At 32.5% G+C, this 21,902-nt stretch overlaps 1 protein-coding gene across 2 annotated transcripts in view; it reads right to left on the bottom strand.

Moving 5' to 3' along the window:
* Positions 1–21,902, bottom strand: part of LOC140044872 (ephrin type-B receptor 1-B-like) — a 171,845-nt gene that overhangs the window by 136,739 nt on the left and 13,204 nt on the right. For both annotated transcript variants that reach the window (XM_072089563.1, XM_072089564.1), the window contains exon 3: positions 8,661–9,321. In XM_072089563.1, coding sequence (XP_071945664.1) covers positions 8,661–9,321 — 661 coding nt within the window. The remainder of the gene's footprint in view (positions 1–8,660; positions 9,322–21,902) is intronic.

Raw genomic sequence — 21,902 nt, 5'->3', positions numbered from 1 at the left:
TGTATCTTTAAAAATGTGTAAAATTATAATTTTTTATTTGCATTGTTTTTATATTGTATATATTCTTCAAGGGTCTACAGTATCTTAAATTAAACCAGCAACATTCAGACTGTATCAATCAATTCCTAGTATCTTTTACTAGGCCTACATCAGATAAGATACATACAATCTCTTATCTTTAAATTTCATCACTCAAAAATATTTTGGTGGCTGGCTACAAACTAGCAAAGATACAAAATCAGCTTTATAAACATGAACAATATTTTGCTATCTATATCATATATCTTGTATAAAATAAACAGATATATCATGTGCAAGATATTGAATAATCAGAGGGTACAATATAGAGACCTGGCTGGTGTTATGACAAGAGGCTCACCGCTAACCAATTTTTGACCAGCTTAGGGTGTTAAAGGTAAGTAACCCAGGTGAATTTAAGCATGATGGCACGTTCTTTGGTTAATTTAATTTAAAGCTTCATTATCTCTCACCATGCAGTGAAAATATGATGTGCAATAAATGGCATACAAGAAGTCAACGACACAGAATAGTCCCAATCACTCACACAAAAATATGCTACTTTAAACTATAGCTAAAAACTGACAATTAAAAGCATCTGTGACCAGTTTATTGCTTTTTATCATAATTTCAGATATTTTTTGTTCAATTTAAGTCGGATATTGAAAATGAAAAATGTTAAATAAAGTCACAAAGAGAGTATTAGATAGTGGAGTGCAGAGTGCATTCGACATTAGATTACAAAACTGCTATGTATATTTTTTGTATAAAATATCACTTTTAAAAATAACAAGATAATTATTATTTGCTAACCAGTACCTGAAAGATAAAACAGCAATGTTAAACTTCAATTGTGCAATTGAATAAGTCACTACTAAACCTAGAGCATGTTTCCCCCATAATATTAGACAGCTTTCCATTCCCTTGTCATGCGCAAGATTGATAGACGTTGGTTTAGATTGAACAATTGATAATTGGCTATTTTAACTAATCACAAATACGGTTGATCCTTTATCATGTGTGAATATAAATCAGTCAATTAACATCAAAACCAGAAAGATGTTGGGAATTATATGACTCATGTTAACCATCCCTCACTTTCAGTTCACCTATACTTAATTCACGCACATTATGTACACATTCAAATGTTGACAGAGAAAGATTTCTACAATGGATGGAGGGCAGTATCTTGAGAATTTCTGTCATTATAGCATAGCATTACTTTTCTAGTACTGTTACTCATGGTATTCCTACTGTTACTCATGGTATTCCTACTGTTACTCATGGTATTCCTATTGTACTCATGGTATTCCTACTGTTACTCATGGTATTCCTACTGTTACTCATGGTATTCCTACTGTTACTCATGGTATTCCTATTGTACTCATGGTATTCCTATTGTACTCATGGTATTCCTACTGTACTCACGGTATTCCTACTGTACTCACGGTATTCCTACTGTTACTCACGGTATTCCTACTGCACTCACGGTATTCCTACTGCACTCACGGTATTCCTACTGCACTCACGGTATTCCTACTGCACTCACGGTATTCCTACTGCACTCACGGTATTCCTACTGCACTCACGGTATTCCTACTGCACTCACGGTATTCCTACTGCACTCACGGTATTCCTACTGCACTCACGGTATTCCTACTGCACTCACGGTATTCCTACTGCACTCACGGTATTCCTACTGCACTCACGGTATTCCTACTGCACTCACGGTATTCCTACTGCACTCACGGTATTCCTACTGCACTCACGGTATTCCTACTGCACTCACGGTATTCCTACTGCACGCACGGTATTCCTACTGCACGCACGGTATTCCTACTGCACCCACGGTATTCCTACTGCACTCACGGTATTCCTACTGCACTCACGGTATTCCTACTGCACTCACGGTATTCCTACTGCACTCACGGTATTCCTACTGCACTCACGGTATTCCTACTGCACTCACGGTATTCCTACTGCACTCACGGTATTCCTACTGCACTCACGGTATTCCTACTGCACTCACGGTATTCCTACTGCACTCACGGTATTCCTACTGCACTCACGGTATTCCTACTGCACTCACGGTATTCCTACTGCACTCACGGTATTCCTACTGCACGCACGGTATTCCTACTGCACGCACGGTATTCCTACTGCACGCACGGTATTCCTACTGCACGCACGGTATTCCTACTGTACGCACGGTATTCCTACTGTGCGCATGGTATTCCTACTGTGCGCATGGTATTCCTACTGTACTCATGGTATTCCTACTGTACTCATGGTATTCCTACTGTACTCATGGTATTCCTACTGTACTCATGGTATTCCATACAGTAACCACCCAGCCTTATAAACACAGGCCTGATTAACACCTTGTACTCAATCTATACCTAAGCAACAAAAAGTTATACCCTCCTATACAGTACTACTGAAAAATCAGCGACCAACTTTTCGGTTATAGATCTAAACGCTGTTACATCCAAGCCAAAAAAAAAGATGCAATTACTGAAGGTCCTTCTTTTCAATAACAAGTATTTGCATTTCTTATTCCTCTCAAAGATAAAATGAAATATATGCTTACAATACCTGTCTTTACTTGCTATAAGTGTAATTTTGTTTTATTGACAAAATTAAAATCAATTGTCCCCAAACATGAAAAATAAAGATGAATAGAATTGACATCTTAATAGGGCACTTTTTAGTTTCAATAAAGAATACTATATTCACTTCTGTGACAACAACAATTACAAAAACAATTATTTTTTTAACTCTTTTAAAAAAAAAATCTTCCAATTGACTATTTTTTCTGGTTTGAGTCTATCAGGTAAATATAATTTTTTTGTCCAATTTTAATCATATGTAAATTCCATTTTTAGTACTTTCTATCTATTGGATCAACAAAAAAGAAAAATTTCTCTTCTAAATTACTAAACATTAAAATGGCTTTCCTATAGATTTGTTTTAAAATTATTTTTTTCAGGACATTGTATCTTATTCAACTTTAAATAATTAAAAAATAAGTTTGTTCCAATCACACCAGATGAAAATTGCAATCAAAACATGCATCGTCAAAGCACAAAAGCAGGTGGTATTAGGAACAATAATTAAGAACAATAAAGGCAACATTAAGTCTTTGTAAAATGTTCTGATAAAGAAGGCAACAACATCGTATGCAACATAACAATACAGTTAAAAGCTTTCACAAGGCCGTTTGTAATTAGTGAAAACAATAATTCCATATTTAGAAGAGAAAAAAAAACACCTTGAACAATAAATTGCAAAAGAACAAGAACTATTTTTTGAACACACTTACTACGATTAATCATAAAATGGAGTAGGGTTTTCTTCAACACAAAAACAAAGTGATTAACAAAGTTGCTGGGTCGGAAATAACAAACAATCATATGGATCTGGCATCTGTTCATATTTTTCCCAAAACAAGGTATTATAACTTAATGAGTAGCAGCATTAATATGTGAATGACATACTAGTATAATATTGATGAACTACAAAGCCATTTTTTAACTACACAAAAATTAAGTGTCTGCAAAAATGCAGGTCTTCAATAATAATTTAGACTTAGATCATGAAAATTTAATTCTACAAAAAATTAATACATTTGGTAAATCTCAAAATGTATGACTAGAAGTATACATTTATATGGGCAACGGTATTTTCTGTACATTAATAAACCACAAAAGAACCTGGAATATCTTGTATACCTGTTCTGGTTTATCCCTATCCATCTGTCATTGTGGGAGTAGGGAGATGAAAATGCGCTGTTTGCCAGCAGTACAGAGAAAGTTCCACACTTCAGCCCAGTATTCTCCAAATCACAGCACCTTGCCAAATTTGAGAATCATAGAATTTACAAAGTTATGTACAAGTATACTCATCGTATCTTTATTTTTAATCATAATAAAGGAACGTGATAGTATATTTGTTGGCAAGGTGTTCAGATTGCATACACCATGCAGTGTGGTTCTGTCTTTTTATGCTTAATTATGTGAGTTATACGTGAGTTTAAGTGAGTAAATTCTGTAAATGATACTGTTGTGGCAGCGCTTAATAAATAATTAACAACAGATTAGAAAGTATTAAAATGCCTGATTAACCAAATTAAAGGTTTATGGTTTAAATTAATCAATCATGTGAATGATTAATTTGTGTCTTTATCAAGGTGAAAGATTCAAAACAGAACACATTGTAGGTCAAGATCACATATTGAGATGAAAAAAAGAATTAAATAATTAATGATGGAATAATTAATTATTAAATACTTTCTGTTATAAGTTGAATTTTGTAAATAAGTAGCAATATATTAATAATTAAACTGTTTTTGTTATTTAATAATTGATGTGAAATATTAATTAGTCCAAAATAACCAACAGTTACACATTAACAATTAGAGCAAGCTGATACATAATAGACATTATAATGGATATTATTCATTATGTTTTATATAGGTCACGATTAATGCCAGTGTTTCTATATCAAGCACTTTACATTAGTGATCTGGGTTAGAGAAAACAAAGTATAATGCGTAAGTTTGCTTAAAGCTAAAGCCAAATAGAGCAACAGTCTTGTCAGGGCAACAACCTAGAGTACTACAGATGCAGTTTATTACTTGCAATAATACAGCCACGCTATTGCATTAGAATAATAACAGTAGGCCTATATATTCTAAAACAACAAGAAACAAAAACGCTTCATAAAATTTGAGATGTGTGTTTTGATTGTAAAACATTTACAATAAAATGTCTATGTTCCACATTCCCTTTAGCAAAGTTAATGTCTTTAAAAATGGTTTTATTAGTAGATTAAGGGTATGTTCAGACTCATGGAGTTACGGTGGAGTTATGTAAGCGGCGTACATATTTTTGTGTCTGAACCATGCCGCGGATTAGCGTTAAGGAGCTGTTACTCCGCGCCAGTGGCGTTAAAACTCTAGCGGGAGAGGGTAGATTTCATAACGCTAATCCAGTGATGCATCAGTGATTTTAACCTTAACCAATGAAAATACACGACCACGATTAGCAGACAGCAACTACATACCCGTACCCTATGATACGACAGTGAAATAGCTATGTCAAATGTATTTTCAGATTTTAAAGAACAGTAAAGTTGGCGTCAGTAATATGATATTTTCATAAATTAAATCAATTAATCAGATAATTGTTCGTGTAACAATTACGTTTTAAATTATTTTTAATTAAAATACAATTTTACAAGTAGTAACAACAAATCAGTATATTTGAAGATAAACATTATATAAATAAAAATAACAAAGAACAATGTAAACGATGTAAACTTTCATGCATTGTCATGAATGTATACATATAGTTCTATCTGCTTTGACCTGATCAGAGTGTTTTAAACGCAAGGCATTGCAATTTTGACCATTGTGTCTGAACACCTTGGCTTTTAACACTTTGACTGCCAGAGGTTTTCCAGTTAGAAACTGCCACCGCCAGCGTTTATAGCCCAATTCGATGTTTTTATTAAAGCTGATTGAAACTATGTATATGATCTGATTTACATGTAATTTAGTCTAAAATAATCATAAAGATATTAGCTTTACAATGGTACCAAGAACGATTTTCAAATCGCAATATGTAAATTGTAATAGTAAAATGAAAGTAACGCACTTTTTTAGTTTTTCGTAGTTTCGTGCAAGAAAGTCGAGATATTCGCGATTTTGTGCAAGACATCACAATATGAAAATATCGCCCGGTGAGATCAACAAACAACGAAAAAGTTACTTACACGGCACCGGTAGGCCTATAAAAACAAGTTATCACTATCGAAAAATGTATTACATTTTATAAATCATAAATCTTACATCAATGTTTCGCCAAAATCCACATAGTAAAGACACCAGGCCTAGTTAACTGGTCCGGAACCGTTTTACGACTAGGCCTAAGCTATTGCCTAGTTCTACTAGCCTAGCTAGTAAACTGATGATAATATTCATACCATTTCTAAACAAGTTTGTTGCGTGAAACTCGGCCACTTACAGTGAAACACCAAAACAATTAGGGTATACATACAATAATAAAATTAAAGACTTCTTATTGAAAATTTATCCATTATTTTTTATTCAGATAACAAACAAACATGCCAATCCACATAAACCTTTGTAATGCTTCGGCGGCATAGCTAGCGCGCGACCGATACACAATGCGTCAAACCATCGCTGTACGCGCTACTGTGATGCGCGGTGTATGTTATTTCGACAGGTACCATTTTGACAATCGTTCGTAACCAGATTAGTTACATTCAAAAGGTAAAATATTCACGGTCCAGACCGAATTTAGTGTCCATATTTATAGTATATACCAATAATTAACCTATCTACCGGATTTCGTAAAAATACGCGAAAAACGAAGATCTTCGTGTTTGGCAGTCAAGCGTTGTGTTTCCAAAAACGAAGATCTTCGTGTTTGGCAGTCAAAGTGTTAACGCCACGGATTACCGTACGCCTTGCGTAGATAACTCCACCGTAACTCCGTGAGTCTGAACATACTCTAAGTCAAACTTTTAATTTTTTTGCTTTAACAAATCCAGAGTTAGATATTTTTAGCAATAAATTTCGTACATTTTTGTAACATATTGTATTTTATCATTGTTTGATGTTTGTCTGTGTTCCCTCCTATAAATGGTGAACCTTGAGTTTACTACTGGTTTGAAATAAAAATAAAATAAATAGATAATGTAAATTACTTTTAATCTCATTTGTTTTAAAGGTGACTCTTTAATAGTACATATTTAAAATTTATGTAAATGTAAGTAAATAATTGTTTGTTCTTTGGGTTTTTTTTTCAAATTGACTGAAAAGTTTATTTATATTTATTATTTATTTTTAATTGTCTAAAAATAGCAATAAGCAGCTGATGGCTGAAATTGAATGCTTTACATAAAACAATTTATTATAAATACAGTATATATAAAGGTAGCTGGCTTAACAACAGCATACAAAACATTTTAAAAAAATTGTTAAATAGTAAACTATACCATATTTCATACAAACGCAAGCATTTAGAAGGCAATCAGTTTTTATAACTGTATTAAAAAAATTATTTATAAAAATATATAAAAACAGATAGAATGTTCGTATAAAATTTCAAATTGTATCTTTTAATGTAAAATAAAAGAAAAAAGCTTTTTCTAAGAAGTCATTACATTCTATTCAATATTCAATAAATCATTTTGGAAAGTTAATAAACTTCTGTAGCTTTCTCTTAAATACAGGTTGACATACTTTCATAGGATGGAAAATGAAGCATATGATTTAGATCTAGAAGATGCTAGTATAACAGGTTGAGCTGACTTGAAAAACAAGCCAAAATATTCTATATAAACTATACGTATGTGGCAAGACGTATGTGTCAACGGAAAGGCATAATGCGTGACATTACAGTATATGAATGGCACACATTATCACCACCAAAACAGTGCAGAGCAAAATGTCCAGCAACCAAGGTTTAGTTGTCCACTCTTCTTCAAGCCTTGTACAAACTTATTGTTAACATAAAAAAGAATTAATAAACTCAATAAAAGAGATTAATCGATATTATAATCTTGTCTTAGGATATTAAATTCTATTTTCGAAATATTGTAGACTGCCTGAACAATCAATAACCTTTCAGTATACTTTCAAATATTGATGCTAAATTAAATTTACAGTTATTAAAACCAAAGATTTCAAATGATTACATAAAACAATCACATTTAGAATTGAATTCTACAGCCAACGAGACCCCTCACAAAATGATCACATATAATCAGTTTATTGTCAATACTATACCTTGTTTGCACAAATTAAACTGTTTTACAGAGACAGAAGGAGCCCGCAATGATTATAAAAGTTAAAAGTAAAACAGACTACAATGTATACATTTAAAACCTATACTATCTGAAAGCAGCCTCAATTATTAAATTGTGCATCAATTGACCTGTCTTTGAACTCAATAATGCTATCATTCTTTAACATTTAACACATCAATCATTTGGACATTTTTTCTCTTCATTTCTTCAGAAAAAGCTAATTTGTTTTTTATAATGTTCTGCTTCATAATTATTTATACTCAAGAATTTTTACTGAAATAGACAAAAATGAATGATATATATTACCATTTAGGCAATGTTTTCAATATAATAAAACAAAGCACATGGATCAAACATCAATCTGACTGAAAATGGTTGATATTTGGTCCGAATGCCAACCTTTATAAAGGTATAGCAACCTGTATAGCTAAAAACAATCACTGAAAATAAGATATTTTTAAAAAGACAAGCAGGCAAATTTTTTTTTATTACATAAAAGTTTGCTGCTAAAATGAATGAAAAGGGTGAAAAACACATCAATAAAGAAGACTACTGGATATTTGGCCACAACATAACAAAGTCATGCTTAACACAACAGACTTAATTCAAACATCATATTGGAACAGAGTACAAGGACATAGTAGTGGGTTTCTTTTACAGTTAATTTTATAAAAGGATGGCAAGTAAACATTGCAGACAGACATTCTTTGCCCAAATGGCATGTATACAGTGTTTTAAGTTAAACACCATTTAACACACAATAATGATACAAATGGATAAAAGAAAGAGAAAATCAGTATTCCTACCTGAGCAACTGGTCTCCTGAGACTGATAGCCTGGTTTACATCCACAGCTTCCTTGCAACAAAGTCCACATGCCACCACTTTGGCACTGAAAAATTGGATCATGAGAACCAATTCGCTCTGTGTTTTCCAAACACGTACCAGAAACACTCACCAAAGATGTAACCTCCGATCCTGTAATTGTTTCCGGAAATCTAGCAAGTCCTGCGATAACAGACGGGCAGGTGACATAGTAGATACGTACGCGTAAAATGGCCATGCACGCACCCTGATCTTGGAAAGCAAGGTAGAATCCATTTTGCGTAACTGGTCCAAAATGTTCGGTGACCTTATTTCGGACATCTTGGTTCTCCATTGAAAATCTACCATCTGCGGCAATCCTGCGAATCTTTGTATATGGTGGTGACTGCCAAGACGGTGTAGTTGCAGTGGCGTAATCATAATTTGCCTCTATGTAATACAAATCAAATGTTTCTCTGCATGAAAGCACCAATTCATCTCCTCTACCATCACAAGACGACATCGTAAATTCTATTTCCACATGTATTCGGTTTGCACCTGATCGTGGCAGGTACGGTGTTCGAAGCCAAAAGTTCTGACCACCACTACTGAGTATAGCGCAAACTTGATATAATCTATTATAACTTGCCCCAGTTTCAAGCCACTGTAATAAGTAATGAAATAACTATTGTTAATACAAAATATATTATAATACACTTTACAACATTTGTACAACATCGTATCAGGAAATGGTCTGTGGAGAAACTATTTTAAAATGTCTCACGCTTATACACTAAAAATCTCAATTTATGCTTAGGGAGTGGAGTTGAACGATTTGTGAGTTTACAACCCTGGCGCAGGTTAGGATTGAACCCTGGACATTGGGATTGGAAGGCAATAAGCTATAGCTCCACCTTTTTTTATACAATCAATGATGGAACTCCTTTTAAAACATTTGACCTATTTGTGGATCTTCATAAAATTCTGATATTGGGAGGGTATACTTGATTTTAAATTTAGGGGGAAAAATAAGGTTATTTGTTATTTTTCTAAAGCCTAATAGTTGCGGATTCTTTGCTTGATTTTTCATAAGCTGACTACGTAAATTTGTGTATTATTTGTTGGATTCTTGAGTAGCTGAAACCAGATTGCACAACAGATGAGTTTGTTTTGTTTAGAAACAGCATGATTACATTTTGAAGTACTTTTCAATGACAGCTTTTGATGAAAACCTTTTGATTAAATAACAAAACAGTTTTTAATTTGAAAACTTTATATCTAATTACTGCAAATCTACAATTGTAAATTTCTTGACAATTCTAATTTTGTTTATTTTATAATGTGCCTCTAATGTACTAGATTCAGCATTGTGTACTATTTTAAACTAGCAATTCTAGGCTAATACCTCACATTATTCTAGCATGTCACATGACTTGCATTGATGGAGATATCAACAGGGGTACTGTTAAAATCTAATATGACATTCTCATACCACCCTAAGGACTATACATCAGTAATAAATGAATATTTAATATAATCCAATGTATCCATCTCCACTAATATAAACCTTGACATTCAATTTAATGGTCATGTACTGTATCTAGGGAACAGCAAACTGTTGCCATGCCAACATTATGTGACCAGTGAGCTGATTAAATCATTTGTACTGAAAGTTGGGGAATGACCAACTGTTGCTATGCCAACTGTTAAAATTGGCCTAAGGAAAACTGAGAAAATGTGATAAAGGAATTGATTTAAAAGGTTTGGTTAACACTGTCAAAAACAACTTAAGCTAAAGTGACATTTATTTTAGGTATTTTGTAAAAGGATTTCAATGTTGGTAATTTTCTATTTTTCATCAGTATTCATGGGCCACTATAATGTTTTTATATAATAAATTCAACTCAAAATATATGAGAGAAAAGTATTATGAAACTCTGTAATTGGTTGGTATGTTATCAATAAATAGATGACTTATAGTAGGTACCTATATTTTTGGAGTACATTTTTTTGGATAATTATTATTATTCATTCATTGATATATGGAAAAATGTGGCCGTACCCACATGAGGGCATGGTTGATGAATTATTATACGTTAAAGGGACTCTTTTGTGTTGTTTATAGGCTTTTTAATAGGCTAAAAATGAAATAGACTATGGAGGTATAAGACCCACAAAAATATACCATTATGATGAGATGTTGAAAAATCAGATATACCTCCATGGATTGTTACATTGTGCAAGGTCACACAGGTGATGCTTCTAGTTAATATAACCATATTACATGTCATTGTCAATGATCATAGCTATCATGAATATTAGCATTTTTATAAAAAAAAATTATGAAAATGATGATTTGTTAGAGTGAATATTAATATATTATATGCCAGTGTTACACAGTAGTGCATATTATTAAATGTAGCCTCTAGCTACATCTTCGAATCATTACCATCAGTCATTGACACAAATGATACACACAACCTATCAAAGCTTTATGGCATATTCCATAAAGTGACAACCAATAATTAGCCTATGACATTGAAATTTCCTGACAACTTTCTTCTATTACATGATACCGAAGAGCCTATGGATGTAATAGTCCCTTCTTGTGAAATTTACTACTACAGTACCAGGCCCGTAGTGAGGGTTATTTTCGGGCGAACCCCCCCCCCCCCCTTTTTGCGCGAACCCCTCCTTTTACCAGCGAACACCCCTCCACCCTCCCCCCCCACCCTTCAAAAACAAACGCCCCACTTCCAAAATCGTGCAATTTATCAATTATAGCAGATTTTTTGGTTATTTTACTTTTATTGACTATTAACTTCCATAATACTGTAGTATATTATATAATTTCTCTGCATAACTCAGATTTTAGTAGGTAAAAAATGTCTCTGCTGTAAGCTGATTAAAACAAAATTGCTCATTTTGATGAGAGCCAAAGCTTCCAGGGGCCTTCGGACCCTGGCCCCCAGCCTACAGTTGCTCGCTGCGCTCGTAAAATAATTGGTGTCAAGAAAACCCTCCTCTGATGCATTCTGGCTACTGGCCTGACTACAGATGCAAAACCAAGTGTATAGGTATTGCCAGTAGTTTTTTTAGGCGGAAGTTATTTGCAGAATTGTATATAAGATTTCATAAACTTCACTGTTAAAATGATGGCTAGATAAAAACTTTAAAATCAATTTTGGTATTAGTAATAAGAAAAGTTGATACTGTAATTGGTTATTTTATTACTACGACATTCACGGAGAGTACCGGTTCGTAGTCAAATGTTCCCACCACAGGGTCGTAGCCATTGGTAAGGTTTCAACCTGACCACTTTTAGACAGAGACCTTTGACAACCCAGTGGCTTGAACAGAGAATGTTTCCTTTTCTTGTGAAAACCGCACCACATTATTTCTTGTGGATTATTCAATCAAATGAGAAACTACCCTTTGCGATCAAGAGAAAAATCTATAGAGCTTTTAAAAAATCATTTCTGTGTTTTTTTAAAGTGCAAGAAAATGTTATTCTGTAAAAACACAGTTTTAAATCTTTCTTTTTTTTCATACTCCTCATAAACAGGGAAAACATGTTTATGAAAAACATTCTCCTGCAGGCGGACACAAACACATACTAAATTTAATTTATCATGCAACCATTCAGTTTAATTAGTTTAAGGATGATCAAAATTAACTACAGTACAGTATGTTCTAATCAAAATGGTGACTTTTATATAAAAGCTGTTGTTTGAACTTTCCCACCCTTCACTATGTACTGTGATACCATAAATATCAAGCATAAATGACATTCTCAGTATTAGCGTTTTCAGTAATCATTTTGATTGCCAGGGATTAATCATTTTAATGGTAGAATTGGATCACATTTCAGATGAGTTATGACATTTTTTTTTTCTTCATCAAACTCAGAATGAGAAAATGTAACAATGTACAGTACCAAGTGATATTTCTGAGTTTTTCTGGAAAATTGGATTAATATTAAATTATTCATATGTCATAAATAAATTTTAAATATACTTTTCATGATTAATGTTTTATAAATGCAAAATATGTTCTTTAAATAAGTTTTGCACTTTTCAGTTATTTTGACTATGACTGTCATCTCATATTTATAGACCACAGTACTTTAATAACCTGCCTATATAATTTGTCTGTTGTTTTGATGTCAAATCGCAACCTAAAAAAATGGGGATGAAGTGGAAAAAATGGGTTTTTTTTTATGTTTATATAACATAAACAATTAACAATGTAAAATCATGACAGTATATAAATATTTTAAACTTTTTTTTTTATCCCTTTAATGATTTATATTATTCATGTTAAATTCTATTTTATTTTTGTATTAGTTGGTGTCACTGTCTTGTCAAATTGTATTGTTCTGTGAGTCCCTAATGATCAGCTTCAGTATTATTGAAAACTTATTCATTCCATTTTTAATGAATAAAGAATATGGTATGTGAAGAAGCTGAGATAGAAAAACACTTTCTTGATCAGTTACGATTATACACGTGAAAAAAAAAATTAGGATACTATGTATTAAAGATAGGAACTCATTTGACATTAGAACTATCTGGAACGAGGTGCAAGACATGACGAAACAGTATGGAGAAAGGTACGACATATCAATTCAGTGCTTTTCGCATCAATACTCTATCACTAATGAACAGGGACACTGTGACAATGTTCATTACATAGACAATGAATGATCATGTATAAGTTGATTGCCAACTACTTAACAAGTTCAGATATTGACATTATTATAGAGCCATCTACTTTATTGTATAAGACACAGCCTACATGTATATTAAATAGCATTACAACAATATTATATAGTTAAAGGGTCATTTCCATTGAAGGCTAATAAGCCTATATATCCTCTTGTTTGTAGCAATCATTCATTATCCCCATTCCTCAATTAAATCCCTTTTATCAATTGGCACCTTATTTATTAGGACCTTTAAGCTGCACTTTACATTCCCTATGGACATGATATTATGAATGAATTCTAAGGAATTATTATTATTCCCATATGATTAATGTAATAATGCAGAACACCCAGGGGCATTGTTTGACAATCTCTAATGTTTCACCAACCTATTTTAATACATAATTATTAATATAATTTTAAGTACATCTTTTTTTGTATACAATGGAAATACAACATAAGAAATTATTATACAGTACCTATATTTCTAAACATAGACATCATTGGCTGGGAATGCTGACTACATACATCATCGATTCTTATAACATTTTAAGGACATTTTCAAGGAATAACTTTATTATTTTTTTATTTAACAACGGTATTACATTTTAATAGTATTATAAAGTTGAAATATCCACACTTGACCCACTTTTCACTGTGAAAATCACATTAGTGTTGTTTGTTAATACTATATTATTGTAATTTTCTATTATTGTAGATTGACTAGTAAAGTCTACTACATGAATTCCCTGGATGTTAATTTAGCACACCTGTCCAGGTGTGATAACACAATCATTGGCTCATGTGTAACATTATGAATACAGACTTATCACAAAGGACCTGTCTATATTCTCTTAATGGCAATATTGATACAAATAATATTTTAATATACTTCAAATGTTTTAAAAGCTAGCTGTATGTATTTATTGTTACCATAATATAATACCGATGCACTGCCTTTAAGTTACAATTTGTTGAATATACATGAATAAACCTTTTATTTTATGATAGATTTAAAATATAATTTTTATATCAACTGCACTTCTGTTGCTCCAAAATACGGTTTAAAGCAGTGTGGTCGTCGATCGAAATCTTTAGCATTACCCATAATGCAATGGGCTCTGGCAGTCAATTCAAACATTACTGCAGTTTAGTTGCCCCAAGGGTAATGGCTGTCAACCATTATTTTGTGTTGCAGCTAAAGTTTCACAGGGCAATAACTGGTTAAATGGCATCAGAATCAATCAGGTGCAATTTAACTGGCAAAAATTATCCACTGTGTATCCACCCTCTTTTTTCACCTTCTAGGGAGTCACCAGACATGTTATTACATTAGGTTAAACTACCTAACTACTGAAAAAAAGTCTTCCTGGTTTTTACAGCAGAATTTTGACCATTTTAAGGGAAATTTATGTTGTTTGTCTTGATTTAATAATAAAATATTTGATTTATGTACAATTAACCAGATATTATATTTAAAATTCATGTCTGTACCTGAGCTTTAAAGAAATTGAAGTTTGCGGGATCTGGGATGGGGTCCTGAAGGTAATGGTCAAATACAGATTCAGCATGTGGATTGATTTTGGACTGTTTTAATCTGTATAGTTTAATCAGATATACAATGATCGTAAGCTAAGTTTGTGCTCCCAAATAACATTCATGGACAATTCATCTGCAGCTGTCAATCAAAAAACAATATTTGTTTGTTTGTTGCAGCTGAAAGTTTGCAAAAGCGATAACCAATTCAAAGGAATTCTAACCCCAATCCTTTGGGTGTTTTAACGTTGTCATTAATATTGAAAATGTTTCCATTTGTTTGCTCGCTGCAAAGAAAATCGGGGGAAATATTCATATGGTTATTAATCGGTTATTTCTTTTTTGCAGCAGAAACAGGTTCTTTGAAGCAAACTCAATTGTCTGTGGGATTGAGTTTTCAAGAGTGATTAACATTGATTTATATAAATCAACATTCAAATATCCAGAGAACCTTTATTTAACACTTTCATACGAATATGATTTTCACTATCAAGAATATTGTTGTAATAAAATAGTTAAAGGAATACCAATAAGCACTGACGATACTATATCAATGGAGTTCAAGATTACGATGTCAATATAATTATGAAATGTGTAAAGAGACAAATTTGACGAATGCAAGGAGCGATAGTGAAAATAAGACAGAACACATAGCATACTCATTTGGGACAAAAAAGCTGTCAAAAGATTAGCCTAAATTATTTATTTAATTAAGCAAATTGAGGACAAACAACACATTAGCTTCTGTAGACTGAACCTAAAGAAACAAGATGTAAGTTTATTGCAAGTGCTTTTAGATATAAAACAGGCCATGACAATGCCATGTGTAGAGTAATTTACATATTTCATGTGCATGTGTGTAGTGTGCATACTACAGTGTTTGGGAAATTGGGATCATCAACATCAAGTTACACTCTTCGGCATTGCGTTGTTTTAATCGTTTTCCATGACTCTCTTCCGGTGGTCCGGTTGTCTATCATTACATTTTTTATGTTTTTTTTTCAATTCATTGGGATAGCATTTGTACATTAAATCATACAAAGGATTGCCTTAACAAAATTTCTCTCGGTGATGCCACACGAAAACAAGATTGAGAGAAATATATTATTTAAAAATCACCCGAAACGCATGCGCGAAAGTAACATGGTTTGCACAAAACTTTTCTTTGCAAAATCTTCATATCTGACACTAAGCATTTCTATTCAAAATATTCCTGATCATCCCAGAAGCGGCCCTATAAATCTAGAAATGATTATGACACCTCAGATATATATAAATACTGTAATTATCACAGAAAGACCACATAACAAATTTCGTAAAATTATGCATTAAGTGCAATATTACAAACTACCGTACTATTGGTATATGTAGGTATACTATAGGCATGAAATAAAAAATGAAATATTTAATTGATGTATTCATTTTTTTTATAATACATACACATATATTTCTAATTACATCCTTGACTGGTTTTGCTAATTTGTGGTAGACACTTTTAGAAAAACAACTACTATCAAACACTACATAATTTCAACTTGGTTGACAAAATCAGTGAATCTGCCAAAGAAAAGTCATCAGTCTAGGATAGACCAATTTAAAGTATTGTCAAACAATAATATCAGGAAGGATGTTTGTTACAGCAAAGATGCTGAAAACTTTTATGGAGCTATTTTGGTTTTTAATTGTTTGGTCTGACATCTTAGATCATCCTTAAAATATCATGCGTACAAAATAGTTTAGTTTTCTGGTCTGCGATCCTTGATAAAAACGATCAACAGGTATTTAAACCCAGTGCAAATTAACCACTTTAACATTGCAGATTTCAAATACCAAACAAAAACCTCAAAAGATAACGAAAATGTTTTTAAAATTAAATTAAACCAAATTTTTCACTCGACAAATTTGGCTGTAATTACAAACATGATCATTTTGGTTTTGTACCAAATATATTGCGTGCACAGTGGTGAGACAACACGTGATTCATCAGATATGAAAAAACACAAAGAAATTCAAAGCACATGTAAATTGGTGGCAGATACCGTTCTAACAAGCAGTTGGGAATAACACACGTAGAATGGTTACACGAAAGATATTATCGTGTTTAAACGGCACTGGTTTATCGTTGAATGGAGATTCAAGCCATATGAACAATGATTATTATAAACTATTTTTAAGTTGTACGAATCATTTGGGATAATTACACGACAAACTGTTGTCGTTTATGATAAAGCATAAAACATGATATAACTTGTTCGTTAATGGTTGGTGGACAGCACGGATGGAAGCGGTGTAATACCATGTTTAACGGTCAATAAGACAAGAGTTTAACAACCGACAATTGACATGTCCAGGCTAATATGGAGATTTAGATTGCTGTGTTACCCACATCTCCAGACTACAGTCTAGTAGTCCGGGGTCATAAAACATGTGACAACATTGAGTAAATACAAGTGACAATTATGTCATTATCAATTATTATAAACAACTGGTAACATGATAAGATTCTGCATGTTCACATTTGCTTTATTCAAACTACTGTAGTAGAATATAATAAAGACTTTGAATAAAAAAGGAGGATAAATAACTGGGGTAAAAAATGTCGAACTATTGAGAAAAATGCAACCTCTCTACTTTTGGGTACATATTCTCTCCATGATGACTTATATAAATAGTTGATGACTTTACATAAATAGTTGAAAACTTATTGTTTGATCTTCATAATATCATAATATAATGAATTAATATTTATAATTAAATTAACTCAACTCCACCAAATGTGTCCGTGTGTAAGTCGAAAAATTGTGAAGGTTGATTTTTTTATGAAACTCCTAATTTTTCCTATACATTACTGTCATAGGTGGAGTCCTACAACTGGCGCTTGTATTTACAGTTGTTTATTGTTTAGCAGCACTTTGTGGATAAACAAACGCCAATAAACAATGAATACTGATTACGAATAAGAACCGAAATGTATTTAATATAGCTTTTCTTACTACTGTTAATGTAGTAACAGCCTATACAGTACGTCTTAAATCATAAAGAAAATACAGTTGCATATTACCATTGAAATTTGGGCATTTAGTAAGCAATCGCCTAGGATAACAACGCCATCTACGCTGAAAATATTGATGTAAATTTTTAAGAATACTTTTAAAGTTGAAAGCACCGTGTTTCTAACATAGTGTCCTTTTGGGTATTTTTGTCGATGACCAGTCATTGATTTAAACAGTTATTAGGGAGCACAAATTAAAGCAGAAATGCAGTTGATATAACAAACATATTTTTTAATTAAACAGTTTATTTGGCGATAGACATTTTTTTTGTTAAATGTATGAATACAAAGATAGATACCATTCTTTACAGAGTACATACACTATTATTTTGCCCAAGGTGACAATAACAATTGTTTTTAATAATTGATTGAAATTATAAACATAAACAGTTGATATCTGGAAAGTTTACATATATTATAATACACAAGACAACAATAAAGATGTTATTTAATACATTGTATATAAAACAGAATACCACAAATGAACATAATGGTATAGTGGATAGACTGTTGTGGACATTCTATCATGTAGATCTCATTTAAAGTAATTTTACTGTAATAAACAAGTGTGTTAATCCTCACTAGTGCGAAAAATTGGCCGATATATCCAGTAAGTGACCGAAATAAGCGAATGTTCATTCTGCAAAGTAGGCCTAGGCCTAAGCAGTGTTTATAGCTCCAACTTAGCACTCGGTATCCGCACGGATTGTAATCAGATACTTGAAAATATTATTTCAGAATTGGCAGGAAATCTACTCATCTGGTGACAATGAGTATCACTATGTTTCACAGTAAAACAAGTTTAAATGTGAATTTTGAGGTTGTGGTATGACCTACATGTGTGTTTACAGTCATTTTCAAATTAGTTTAATTTACTTTAGGTCTACCTTTGAATTATATTTTATTAAATTTATAATATATATATATATATATTATTTTTTGTTAATATTCAAGTCTAGTTTTATTCAAATCTGTATCAAGTTTAGTTTATCTGCTTCCAGGGGGCGTATCCAGTATTTTTAAAAACGGGGGAGTACTGTTAAATATATATATAATTCATACATTTATTTTAGCTGTCAAAGAAGGAGGAGGATTGCGCAAGGTTTTTGGGGCTATATTGTGAAATCTGTAATTTCAGCCCCATCCCCCCCCCCTTCCCCAAAAAAATTTTTTTTCACCCAAAAAATGCCAATTTATAACAAATTCTAAATTTGTTTTTCAGAAATTGTTTCCTTTTATTGTTCTGGTTAGGATCTAATCTAATATTAATTGGTTTGCGTGGGTTTTTGGGGGGTTTGCAAAGTTTGTGCATGGTTTGCACAGTTTAACAATACCCGCGATTGCCCTACTGTAAGTACAACCTTCCTGGATCAACACCTGAGTTCTGTGCATTAAATATCCTACTGCCTATTCCATTCCTTCATCTCAGCATAACGATATTTTTGCCTTCTATTTTGTCATTCATCATAATAGTATAGTATGGAGTGAATGTGAAAACTATGCTAAATACTTCATATAGAATCCTGCACTGCGAAAAGTAGTACTGTAGTATATTTCCAATATATTTTTTATTAATTACAAAAGAATTTATAACCATTGAACTTTTGACATTGGGAAGTCTGTCTTCATGAGTATATAAAATAAAATACATTTTCAACATACGCAAGAAGAACCAGAATGAGGTCATTTGGATGAAACGCAAATGGATAATGGAAGTGATTATACAAGTTTGTAGATCATCGTGTATTTAATGGATTATACGATCTGTTATATTGATCTCTTCATTAGGTAATTAAAATAAGTAATTTCTTAAATGCAATTAAAATTCAATATTCTACTGAAAATATTTAGAGAGCTACTTTTTACACATTACAAAATAATCATATTAAAACTTTGAAAACAAATTTTTGTGTCATTTATGTTTTAATACTAATTGACTTTTTAAAGAGTAACAAATTTAATTTATTACCGTAATTTAATCAATCAATTAATAGTTTTCAACTGATATAATGTGATTTACATGACAAGTTTTAAACTACAGATGTCATGACAACATTCACTGTCTTTTACTTACTGTATACACCTTAATAATAATAATGTACTTAAGGGTCTGTTTCTATTGAAAAATAAAAAAAGAAATGTTTTCTTTGAAACCGGTTTCAGCAGTTGTTTATAAATAAAAATCGCGTTGCAGCTCAATATTTACTCCAATAAAACCGGTTCCGTCCATATGCGTTCGTTATGGATGACATCATCATACCACAATGCAGCGCAATTGGATGTTTACTTTTTTTCGCATAGCGCAATCCCTAAGAATTATATCCAGTTTGTCATAGAAGAGGGCAGGTAATCCTGTCATTACTATTGTGGTTAAAGTATAGGTACGACGCACCCTTTTCAATTTGCTCATTACCTATGCAGCCGATATTGTCAAGTTGAACTCGTCTTTCACACTCTTTAAAATATTCTTATAAACATGTGAGTCTTCTTCCGACTCCCGGCTAGCCTTCCCCTCATCTTTTGTTCTCCCCACATATTTATTACGAACCTTGTAATTGCAAATTGGTTCACATTTTTTATTTAAATAAAATACTCACTATCAGTATCTAGAGAAATAAAAATGACTAGGCCTAGGTCCTATATTGCGTGGTTTTTACTGGGAGTTGACCGCAATCGTCCCAGTGCAGCAGAGTTCAGTTTTTGAGACCGTGATTGTGTTGAAGCTAATAATTGCTACACAGAAACCAGTTTCAGAACGTTTTCTTTGCGATTGAGACCAAAATTACTGGAGTTTTTTAAACCGTTGGCGTTTTTAAGATCGGAACCAATGATATAGAAAAATGGAGAGGTATCTTGAAGTAATCAAGATTTTTATTACTTTTGCTTTCTCTGCTTGTAGGGGAAAAGGCCTGTTTGTTTATCCGGGTAAGCTACTGTAGGCACGAAATAGACTAATAATATAGTACATAATAATATAGTAAAACCTTTCAGACACTGCTATTCAGGGTTCACTTCCCTGTGAAACAAACAAGGGCAACCAACCAAGGTCTTAACACTGTGGCCAACCCCTATTCAGTAGACAATACATCCACTTTTTTGTGCTTCAAAGTGTCCTTTAAATAGAGGTTCTACTGACAGCTTTAACATTAATGGCTTGAAATAAAGTATATAACTGTACTGTATAATGATGGTAGGGTTTCTGCTGTATAGCATTAGCAAATAAACCGTTTACTTAGAAAATATGATTTTTAGGCCAACCGCATTCATGGTCTCAAATAAACCGTTTATATTTGTGGTTAGTTGGTAATAATAATGTTAACCCAAAATGCAATGTAATCTGGCAGTCAAACATATAGATACTACAGATTGTCAATCAAATTACAGTTATTTTGTGTTGCAGCTAAATGTTGCACAGTAATAACTGGTTAAATGGCATTTTAACACCATACAAGTTCATTGGGTGTTTCTAACTATTATTTTCAAGCTGCCATTTAACCGGTTATTACAAATTTGTCCTGTTTCTGCTGCCAAGAAATTTGGGTTAATTTATTCACAAAACTGTTAATTTTTTCGCAGCAGAAACAGAACAATAAATGAAAGTTCATTGATTAACTCCTCCTAGTATGTAATTCAATAATGACGTTGATATAGTAAAGTCAGATGAATTACTGTATATACAGTCCTTCAAATACCCCCACACTTGCATTGATACTAAACAGACTACAGAAACTATTAATTTTATTAGACAGAATTAATACAAAGTCTTTGAACTTCCTTTTAACAGTTCATGTCTATTTTCCCTTCCTATACATTAGCCAGACTTAACTCCAATTATTGTAAGTATTGAATTGGTACAGCTCTGTATAACAGGTCCCTGGGGATAAACGCATTGCTGATTGTTGGAAGTAGTTAGGGTTTTTTTAGCTGAATCTTTCATCAGTCTAAAATTAAT

Source organism: Antedon mediterranea, chromosome 3 (assembly GCF_964355755.1).
Source record: "Antedon mediterranea chromosome 3, ecAntMedi1.1, whole genome shotgun sequence".
In the NCBI taxonomy this organism is placed as follows: domain Eukaryota; kingdom Metazoa; phylum Echinodermata; class Crinoidea; order Comatulida; family Antedonidae; genus Antedon; species Antedon mediterranea.
Note: the sequence above shows the minus strand (reverse complement) of the source record. Positions and strands in the feature narration are given on the sequence as shown.